The sequence below is a fragment of the Nestor notabilis genome, unplaced genomic scaffold, assembly GCF_000696875.1.
Source record: "Nestor notabilis isolate BGI_N333 unplaced genomic scaffold, ASM69687v1 scaffold12963, whole genome shotgun sequence".
NCBI classification, from domain to species: domain Eukaryota; kingdom Metazoa; phylum Chordata; class Aves; order Psittaciformes; family Psittacidae; genus Nestor; species Nestor notabilis.
The window spans coordinates 12,507-23,636 of NW_009920886.1; the positions used below are offsets into that span (position 1 = coordinate 12,507).

An 11,130-nucleotide genomic window follows, 5' to 3' on the forward strand; every position below is an offset into this window, starting at 1 on the left:
TCCCACTTCTTTTTTTGTTTGGCTTTTGTGTAATACTTTATAAATGCATGAAGTGAGAAGAAAAGAGGCTACACTCCACAGCTGCTTTAAAGCTGGGATGTCATCTTGCATTTTCCGCCTGGCGTGCTGGTGTAATTGAAATTGCTTTTGTTAGTGTGTGGTGTGAGTCCTGATAACTCCAGTAGCAGGCAGTGGATGGGCAACATTTGTCTCTGTCAGTCTCTTTAGGGATTTTTATCAGAAAATTAAGGAAAAGGTGGAGTTTCCAAGTAGCTGTGAATTTCCTCGAGGCCAGGAACATTCTGGATGTTGGCCTCGGTTTGTGTTTCTTGCTGGGTAGTTTAAAATAATGATTTTTACTTCATATATTCTTTTTCTTTTCCCCAGGTAAGAAACTGAAAGCAACCTGCCTTTATTGAGTTCTCAAGAACGTAATTGACCCCTTGGTACATTATCAAGATGCATTAAGGAACTGGATACAGTGCCAAAAGAACTCCATGTGTTTCCATGACTCTCTTGAACCCTGAGTCAGATACATTTGGATATATATTTCTGTTCTAAGGAGAAGAGTGTGTATTCCAACTCCCTTCTGCCAGCTTGCTGGCAGAGAGACTTCACTAGGATCATGGACCATCCTAATAGGGAAAAAGATGAAAGGCAACGGACGACGAAAGGAATGCAGTGGGCACAGTTCTCGACCAAGCTCATCAGCATCTTCTGGCGTTCTGATGGTGGGACCCAACTTCAGAGTGGGCAAGAAGATTGGGTGTGGGAACTTTGGAGAACTTAGACTAGGTAAGAAGTAACTGTTTTAGTCACTTGCGTTCTGCAGGTTAGCATTTCACCACTGGAATATAAATACATCAAAACTTACCCTGGCTTGAGAAATGCGTGTGCTTGCCTTGTTTCCCAAGTGTTGAGCCGCCTTACCTGGAGCTTCTGACTCAGAAGATGTAATTGTTAGCATTATTTTTATTTGCATAAAGTCAAAGCGAATACACTGGAGAGGCCAAAGATGCAAATTTTGAACAATCCCAACAACGAAGACTGTTCTCAGCACTGAATATCTTGCCTAAGGTGAACAAAAATCTTCTTAACTGCCTGGATTGCTAAATCTTGCACTTAATGTCCTGTTCATAATCTGGGATGCTCGATTAAAGTATTGGGTGAGTCTCTTTCCCAGCTCTCAGCCACATCTTCTCTATTCCACATCCTTCACTAACCTCTGTGCTCTACTTTCAGCCCCATTACCTGCTCCTTGACCTGTTCCATGTGTTTGAGGTGCTGACCAGCCATCTGGCTGCTAAGCCCAGCATGGGCTGTTGGTCTTCTAAACCACATGTCTTGCAGCTGGTCACCCACAGGTGACCAGCTAATGCATCGTTTGTTTAGGATGGCTGAAGAGCAGCGCAGTGTGTTGGGCTCTTCAGTCATCCTAAACAAACGATGGCTGTGTTTGAAATGAGGTGGGGGAAGCAGCCGCTGGTAATTGCATGTTCCTGAGCTCCCAGTATGTGGTTTTGGGGTAGTTGCTGTAGGTCAGAAGCAGCAGTTTGTGCTGGTCTTGATCCTGACTTAAAACGGTTGTATTTCTCCTCTTCTGCTGAATAATTTGTATTGCTGAAGGTGGGTTCACTGACACAAACACTGTTTTCCCAAAACATGATACTTACTCAGAACTGAAATTAAAATCATTTGTACATCAGGTACAAGGGATGATAAATAAATCAGTCAGGGAATTGCTTCTGGTAACCAAAGGGTTATAACACGTAACTACTGTTACTATCTTGGTAGATTCCTGTGAGAATCTATGTAATCTTAGATTAAACCATGTAGTCTTTCATTCTAAGGTTTGGTTATTGCTTCTATATGATATGCTACTTCCCACAGTCTGAAGATTAACCAGCTTGGGTGTGATCTGTCTCAGTAAAGGGGCAGTTTGGTTTCAGCATTACATCAGAGATGTTTTATTGATTTGCAGGAGCAGAGATAATGCTCCAAAGGTGGAGAGAAACCAAGGGCAAGGACAAAACCTCCCACCTGCATGAACCTGAGCATGATTGGCAGCTGAAGATAAGCTTGGATCCTGACAGTGACATGACATGAATAGCTGTATTGCGTTTTCAAAGCCTCCCCCAAGAGCAAACGTCACGCTAGCAGGATCCCCATGGAGATGTTGAATTGATTTGTAACCCAAGCTCTGCTCTGAGGTTCAGTGACTGTAGTGGATCTCTCCAGGTATATGGCTCTTGCATTTATTCAGCTGGTGCCCAAATCCTGTTTCCATCATTCTTCTTTGTCATGTTTCTCAACATTTGAGCAGTGTTGTGTCTCTGACTGAGGTTCAGTCTCAATGCACGGGCTGTACAGAAGAGACTTTCAGAAGAAAATGTCAGTTTACAGAGAAATTCAGTTTTAACTATGGAAAAAGCAACAGCTGATTAATCGAGTGGCTCTTTTTTAGTACACTGATGTTTTGTTACTCCTGGTTAAGTAGTTCACTGTATGTGGGCAATGAAGATGATCAGAGGGCTGGAGCATGTCTCATGAAGACAGGCTGAGAGAGCTGGGTTTGTTCAGCCTGAAGAAGAGGAGACTCCGGGGAGACCTTATAACAGTCTTCCAATACCTAAAGGAGGGCCTAGAGGAAAGATGGGGAAGGACTTTTTATGAGATCAGAGAGTGACAGGACAAGGGTTAATGGGCTCACACTTAAACAGGGGAGATTTAGGTTGGATATAAGGAAGTTCTTCCCTGTGAGGGTTCTGAGGTGCTGGCACAGGGTGCCCAGAGAAGCTGTGGCTGCCCCATTCCTGGCAGTGTTCAAGGCCAGGTTGCACACAGGGGCTTGGAGCAACCTGCTCTAGTGGAAGATGTCCCTGCCCATGGCAGGGAGTTGGAGCTGGATGAGCTTTAAGGTCCCTTCCAGCCCAAACCAGTCTGGGATTCTGCAAATGAGCCATACATAGTGATAACAGCAACTAGGTGTAAAGTCCTTACAGGAGCTGTATTACTTTTTTAAACTTTTATTGTTTTATTGCCAGTCACTGCAGCTTTAAGAACTCCTTTTTCCTCAAATACGACCTATATCTATTGCTCAGATGTGATGCTAATTCTCACTGGGGGAAAGGAGAAGCAGTGTGTCTGAAATAGGAGCAAACAAGTCTCTGAGAACAGCATTGTCCTGCAAAGATGAACACATGCCCTCTGCTTTTGGGCTTTTTCTACATCGTTTTGGAGAAGTTACGCACCAGTGAATTCTTCAGTAACACATGAAGAACAAAGTCTTGTTCTTGTACCACACACCAGAAAGAGGACTGATTGTTCAGGGAGGAGATGGCGTGTACCTACGGGACCTGTTTTCTGACAATACCAAGCTTGCTGCTGAGGGTTCTTCTGTCTTGCTGCACATACAGATAGCCCTGGGGATATCACTTTTTGGAAGCACGTGGGAGCAGCACAGTTGGATTCCAGCCCACAGAGGAGCTGGAATGGGAGGATGAACGTAAAACTCAGCTTCTGGCCCAGAGTAATAAGATGAAATGGGGTTAATTGAGTGCTGGTTCTTCAAGCAGGCTGCAGATTAGGTGGGTTGTAAGAGCTTTGGTGTCTGAAGTGGCTCAACCTGCTAGCAGGGGCCCTTGCTTGCTGTCCCTGAGCTGGACTCTCTGCACTTGACAGGGTTGCATTGCCCTTGTGCAGCACCAAGCCCTGTCCCACAGCTCCTGGTTATCTGCCAAGTCAGTTCTTGTGCTGCTGTGGGAGCCAGAGCACACCTGAAGTTTTATGGCATGACTTTTGTGCCACTATGTCCTTCATCTCCCTGCCAAGCTTATGGAGAACCAGCATGACGTAAACCAGCCTGGGAAACTGCTCAGTGGGCTGTAGAACTGTGTCATGGCATGAGGTGCTCACTGCACAGGGAAAATGGGATGTACCTGTTAAATCCAGGGCTGTCATAAGCCATGTCTGTAAACATCAATGTAGAAAAGAGATCACCGGCTGAGCTATGAACCTCCTTACACTGACTCACGGACTTACCCCATGGGTATTTCCTATATTTACCTGAACTCTATGAGGCATGTTAGGGAGAAAAAAGCTTCTTCAAAAGTCTTACTTTTCCCAGTGTTTGGTACTGCTACTTACTAAACCTACTAAGTTGTATAAAGCCAGGTTGGACTGGGCTTGGAGCAACCTGCTGTAGTGGAAGGGGTTCCCTGCCCATGGCAGGGGCTTGGAACTGCATGAGCTTTAAGGTGCCTTCAACCTTCTGGGATTTTCATTAAAGTGTGTTCAAGCATGATTTACAAATGATGATTTCAGGTTTTTTCACTGAGTGGATGGGAGAAATACCACACTGGGAGGGATAGAGGCTGTATGATGCACCTCCCTTGATAGTGCAACAGAGGGATTTTTTTGAGAAGTCTGTTTTTTCATGTGCTATCGAATACATTGTGCAGTGTGCAGAAGCCACATGTCAGCGTGGTTCATGCAGGGCTCTCATGACTATTCAGCACATCTTGGCAGTGAGCAGCAAGCCCCAAACTAGAAGAAAAGCTGCTTATGACATTGCCAGAGCAGGTCCATCAGATCTCAAAGGTGCCCCCCAAAAGTGAGAACCACCGAGCTGCTTCCCAGGCTGCAGTTTGAAACCAGGAGCTCTACTTTAAAGCTAAGTGAAACAATAATAAATGAATCAAGATGATAATAGTGCCTGATATTGGGACTGGCTTGGTCTCTGCTTCCCAAATAATGAAATCATCTTGTGAATATTTGACTAGAATATCGTAGATATGGAGGGTAGGAGTAGATCCTGTGTAGATTCTACACTAGGAGCTGTTCTTTGGAGACACTTGCTCCAGAAGGGACAGCAAATCTGGCACTAACGCAATCAGTGCAAACTCCTGCCTCAGGTGCGTGTGGCTTCTGGTCTCTCTGCAGATGCAGTGGTGTCTGGGGTGACCTCTGCTTGGTCTTTGGGATGAGTAGTTGGATGTTTGCTCCATTACCCAGCACTGATCTGTCATCAGAGTATATTGTCCATGTAGCGAGGAGCTGGAAGTGAGGCTCAAAGCGTATTTTGGTTCCTGTTGCTCACTATAGGCTTGTACTTGTGGCTTTTAACTTTGACCTGTGGGAACAGTGCACACAAGAGATCGTCCCCTTTGGGCTCATCTGCTGGGCTGTAGTCTGTCCCTGTATTCAACACATCTGACTGCCAGGGCTTGAGAAATCCACCCTGTTAGGTTTCCCACGTGAATGCTGGTGACTTAATGCAGCACTTGTCATATGTGTATGTAGTTCATAATTGTCAGTGGAACTACCCAAAACTGAGGCATGAACTTGATCGCTGCTCCGTCAAAAGCTTTGCCTGAACTTGAAAGGCTTTTGTTAGCACAGTTGTATCATCTCAGCTGCATTACAGATCTTTTGTCTTACTAAGATAAGAGGCAGCTTCTATTCATGGCTTATTTTACTGTGCAGATTCACTTTCTCCTGTGAGTAGCACTGCCTTTACTTTTCCATTTTAATATCGGTGCTGCCTTGTAGAAAGTGGAAGAAGAAACATTACACCTTGGATGGTGTGATAGCAAAACCAAAGGGTAGATCTCAGTCTGGAGCAAGATGATGGAGATATTTTAGAGATTTGCTTTGCTGTTGTAGCTGGCAAAGCAAACATCTTGTGCTGCAGCTTTAGGTAAGGTTTGGAGTTCAGCAACTGGACCCATTTGCACCCCCCTATGCTCAGAGTCTCCCCAGAGTGTGTGCCCTGGAGGGGGTGAACTGGAGGATTCATTCATTTGCCTTTGGCTGCTGGCCTGACGTTTCATGCTGCTGTGTTTTCCTAATCCTTTTTTTTTTTTAACTGAGGAATTTAATTACCAAGTTTATCTTCTCTCTAGTCCTCAGCTTTATGAAACAGACCATAATAGGCTGGATTATGGCTCCATATATATGGAGGGTGTTGGCAGTGTCCTTCTCTGCCTTGAAATGAGCTTGGAAGAGCCCTGTTTTCCCAGTATCATGATCCTGTGTTGGCGGGAGAGCACAAGTGTTACCAGCAGGTCTGTGGGTCATCATTCCTTTGATGGGCATTGAGCCCCAAAACTACCTTGAAATCATACGTCACCAAGATTGTGATGGAGGTTGTGAGATCTGCAGGGGATGGCGTTCCCACGCCCCCCTCCATGGGCTTTTTGCCGTTTAAAGCATCTCTCTCGCATATTTGGGCTGGAGCTTCCCTAAGTCTGGCTCAGTGTCCTCAAACTGAGCATCTTGGTAAAAGAGGAGGGGAAGAGGAAGCTCAGTGGGCGAGCTGCAGCTGGAGCTGCTGCTGTGACTCACTGACTGACACGGGGCACGTAATCTCAGTGTATTTAGGCTGCCTTCCCCTCATGTCCTTGTGTGTTCGCCCCATACCAGCCATCAGGTAGCATCAGGCTCAAAGGGTGAAACAGTTTATCCCACTACCTGCTTTTCCACCCTTTTGGCCTTTCAGCAGCTTTCCAATGTCCGAGTGTTCTCGATGCAACTGCAAAGCCTCCTTTCTACCCTTCCTTTCCAGCCTGGACACAAGAGCTCTTATTCAGAGATCTAAAGAAATCAGTTCACACAGCCCTGTGTTGCAAGGGTTAAGGCTGGATCTCAGCTTACACATCTGCATGCATAAAACACTTCCTCCAAAGATACTTAACCTCACATTTAAATGCCTGCCCTGTATTAAACAACACTGCCAGTTACTGTAACAGGTTGAAGCTCTTTATACACCTTCTGACTTCCTGATGGGTGTTAAAACAACCTGCTCAGTGTGCACTGCACTGCACTGGGAGTGCCCAATCTGAAATTCAGAGTCCAGAACTACACTGAGCAATACAGTGGGGAAGGTGTCAAAAGAAGTTAAATGCAGAAAATATGAAGCTGTTGTAAAATAAATTTCCCTGGTCATTTCAAGGTTTAAAGATGACTCTCTTCTCTCATGTTCCTAATGGCTTTAGTTTTGTTGAGTCTTCCAGTGCTGTTGTGTTGGATGTGTATGCAAAGGAGGGTGTGAAGTGCTTTTTAATGGTGGTGTGTGGAAAATAAATGTGGACTAGAGCTGGGCAAAGCTGATGCCATAAATGAGCACTAATAACTTCCAGTGTAGATTGCTACAGTCACTCAGTGAAAGCCTGACTTGTGCTGTAGTGGTACTAGCAGGAATTAGCAAAGAAGGTCAGTGTTGCCCTGTATAAAACCATGGGGGGTCTCTGGTGAAGGCTGCTCTCCTGGGAGGATACAGTGGGACTAGAGGATATAAAAAGGTAGCAGAGGTGTCAGGATGACCCTGTGAGTTCTTATAACACAAGCAGTGATAGGACAGGACAAGGGCAATGGCTTTAACCTGCCAGAGGGGAGACTGAGATGAGCTCTTAGGCAGAAGTTCTTCCCTGGGAGGGTGCTGAGGCGCTGGCACAGGGCGCCCAGAGAAGCTGTGGCTGCCCCATCCCTGGCAGTGTTCAAGGCCAGGTTGGACACAGGGACTTGGAGCAACCTGCTCTAGTGGAAGGTGTCCCTGCCTGTGGCAGGGGGTTGGAACTGGGTGAGCTCTAAGGTCCCTTCCAACACAAACTAGTCTGTGATTCTGTGATGGGACAGATTGAGTGCAAGGACTGCCTGAGCATCCTTCCTTAGTGATCTCTCTTCAGTATAGTTTGCTGTCAGTCATGAGCAACGTGGAGAAGGTGAGGAGCGATTGCTCAAATTTCCTAACAGAAACCTGGACATTGACTGATACAACGTCCGGCAGTTTCAGAACACACAGAGAGATGCTTCTTGGCATGTGTAGCTGTGCATCTCTGCCACAAATCGCTAAGGAGGCGAAGGGCTTGGTTCAAACACCAGAAAGATTCCTGGAGGGAAAATTCACCTCCAGCTTCAGCACACACAGGCACCAGCTCTGGCTCAAAGTCATGGATATACCATGATATACCTACAGGAGCTGGTTGTGTGCTTGCCTGGTTGTACTCATCCTAGGCTCTTGCCCTTTGTGCTTGCCAGGGCTGGTATTGGACTAGATGCTGCTCCATGGTTTAAGGTCCTGAGAACTGGTTTTGTTCTTTGAGTGTATTTTTTTTTCACATCATTGGTACCATATTGCAACTGGGAGTTGTTGGCTTTATTAGATGATGAAGATTGCCTTTGTACCACTGGCATACAGAAGGCATTTTATACATCCTGACTGCCTGTTTGTAGAAGAAGAAATAAGACCTGTGTGTTGGTACAAAGGTAATTTTCCCTTGCCTCCTTGCAGAAGTCGCTTTGATATGTAGCAGGATAAAGCTGGTGAAACTCCCCATCCATCACAGGATGAAATTGTTCAGTGTCCAGCAGATGCAGGATATTTCTGAAAGAAATGATGCTTTGACTCTTCATTTTTTTATTCCCAGACTTTTCTGGCATGATGTGGATAATAAAACCTAATGTGTCTGGGATACCTCCTCCAACGCTTGCGTCAAACATAAGTGCTACCATAAAACATGATTACCTTATGCTGAAGGGAAGGTAGCATTTGCCTGCCCTGGTGAACTGCTGCAACTCATTATTTTGAGGCTTACACTTTGCTAAAGGCATGAACTTCAGCATGGAACTGAGAAAAAGCTCTTTGCCATCAGTGACACTCTTCTGCTTTGTGTCTCTACATGCAAGCATTGAATGTGGAACTAAAAGAATTTTTCTTTTTCTTTTGCAGGTAAAAATCTCTACACCAACGAATATGTAGCGATCAAACTGGTAAGTAAATCTGCAAGTGTTCTTAAGTGATTTAATGTTATAAATACAGACAAAAAGCAGCTTCCTCACTCTGGGCTTAATGCTGCTCTTACCCTTGGCTAGAATAACTGATTTAAACTGGTTTAAACTGGAGCACTGTGTGGAATTCTGGTTTCCTCAACATAAGAAGGACATGGAGCTGTTGGAGCAAGTCCAGAGGAAGCCATGGGGATGATCAGGGGCTGGTGCATCTCCCAAATGGAGACAAGCTGAGAAAATTCGGGCTGGGTTCAAACTTAAACAGGGGAAGTTCAGGTTAGATCTGAGGCAGAAGCTCTTCCCTGTGGCTGCCCCATCCCTGGCAGTGTTCAAGGCCAGGCTGGATAGAGCCTTCAGCAACATGGTCTAGTGTGAGGTATCCCTGCCCATGGCATAGAACCATGTGGTTCTGTGATTCTAAGATAAATTCTTGAGAATGCTAAAAGCGAGGAAAGAACCCATCCTTCCACCTGCTGAATATTATTGGTACCTAAGTGGTCTGTAACTGTCTTACACCAGTGAGAGACATGTTCCTCTTCCCAAGCTGGCAGCCCGGGCCCAGTGAATGGCACAGGTTGCAGGTTGGCCACGTCTTCCCACTCCCTGGGTTGAGCCTTTCTGTCTGGGACTCTATTGGTTCTCTGGACCCTTCCTTCTCTCTAGATGGGCTCTTGTTGGAGCATTTGGTTGGAATTGTGTCACTGTGCAGCCTGCTGCTGCATGGTTTTGGAGTTGAGCAAGTGGTCCAGGTAAGGAGTCTTCTACTGAAGACTGCTTCAGGGCATGAAGGCACTATGGTCAGTGGTTTGAAGTAGGAGTCTAGGGGATGGGGAAACTCTCAGACTTGTAGGTCTTCTGGATTTATAAAATCATAGCCCAGTAGTTTGTGTTTATGCCTGAACTTCTCCTATCTGTAAACCAAGACTTTTATTAGTCTCTTGGGGTTTTCAAAACCTGATGGTTTCAGCTGATATCCTCTTTTCTCATCTGCCTGCTCTTTAACCAGAGATCCAAACCCTAGAAGCTGAAGTTCAAGTTGTAATACTATTTAATACTAGCAGCACACACTCCTGTTTGCCCAACTCATGTTGTCTGACAAAGTGACAGGAATCATTCAGGTTACAGGAGATCAAGATGGACTCGGTGCATTTATTCTGATCACGTTCCAGTGCCACAGACTTTATATTTGTAACATTCTCCTTATGTGATGCATAGTAGGTGAAACATAATTAGGGCTTTGCAGCAGGGACTTGTTTTCAAGCTTGTTGGCAAATGTCAGAAGATATTCCCTAAAATAAATAAATGAATGCCTGCAGTGGAGCTTAGGATGTCCTTGATACAGATCCACATCAGGAAGGAGGACTGCTGCTTGCTCACTTTTTAGGCAGACCTGACAATAGGAAATGCTGTGTACACAGTCGAGGTGTTTTATTGAATAAATAAGGCTAATTTGCTTTCAAAGATAATGTCACAAAGTTATAGCATTGAAAGGCCTAAGGAAGTAATAATACAGGAAAAATACAGCTTTATTAGTCCATAGGATGCTTGTTTCTCTCCAAAGAGCACCTGCAGTGACACCTCCCAGTGACCTGAAACCTTTCAGTCGCCATATGGCAGAACTGAATGACGTGACCTTATTGCTGCCTTAATCTTACCTATTTTTTCTGGTAGAATTCTTTCTCTCTCTCCACCCCCCACAAACAGCTGAATGTTAAAGCAATGGAATGCAACACACTCCAGTTTTCTCTGCCCTGTTGTGATTAATGCTTAAAAATTTCTGGTCCTTCATGTTTGAAGGACTGGAATTGCCATCCAGTGGCCATCCAGGCATCTGCATACCTGCTTCCTTTTGAGAAGATGAATGAGGGAACAGTAGAAGAAATGGGGGGCTTTGGTCCATATTCCCCAGAAGTAAGAATTACCAAGCCTCCTTAGCAGCAAATATCTTTCTCTTACATGTGTACTTAACTGTAATTTTCTTTATCATAGAATCACAGGATGGTTTGGTTTGAAAGGGACTTTAAGGACTATATAGTACTATCCCCCTACCAAGGGCAGGGACACCTTCCACTAGAGCAGGTTGCTCCAAGCCCCTGTGTCCAACCTGGCCTTGAACACTGCCAGGGATGGGGCAGCCACAGCTTCTCTGGGCAACCTGTTCCTTGTAAATGATCCTTAAATACTTTTCGGAGTAGTGGTGGAGTATCTGCTTTCAGTGTACTTGAAAGCAGCATTTTCTTTTATCTTTATTGTTGGACCAAGTCAAAACTCTACTCCAAGTCCTTCTAGCTGTGTGAGATCATCTTCTGCAACTACAGCCCTGCTGTCTCAGCTATTCCTGCT

The 11,130-nt window shown here is 45.2% G+C and overlaps 1 protein-coding gene across 2 annotated transcripts in view; it reads left to right on the forward strand.

The window, feature by feature from the left end:
• Nucleotides 1-384: 384 nt before the first annotated feature.
• The window catches only part of CSNK1G1 (casein kinase 1, gamma 1), a 58,577-nt gene continuing 47,831 nt past the window's right edge, over nt 385-11,130 (forward strand). Inside the window, exons 1-2 of one of the 2 annotated variants that reach the window (XM_010010897.1) lie at nt 385-795; nt 8,729-8,769. In XM_010010897.1, the coding sequence (XP_010009199.1) occupies nt 651-795; nt 8,729-8,769 (186 nt within the window). In that variant the 5' untranslated portion in view covers nt 385-650. The remainder of the gene's footprint in view (nt 796-8,728; nt 8,770-11,130) is intronic. The other variant, XM_010010898.1, reaches the window with a different exon arrangement.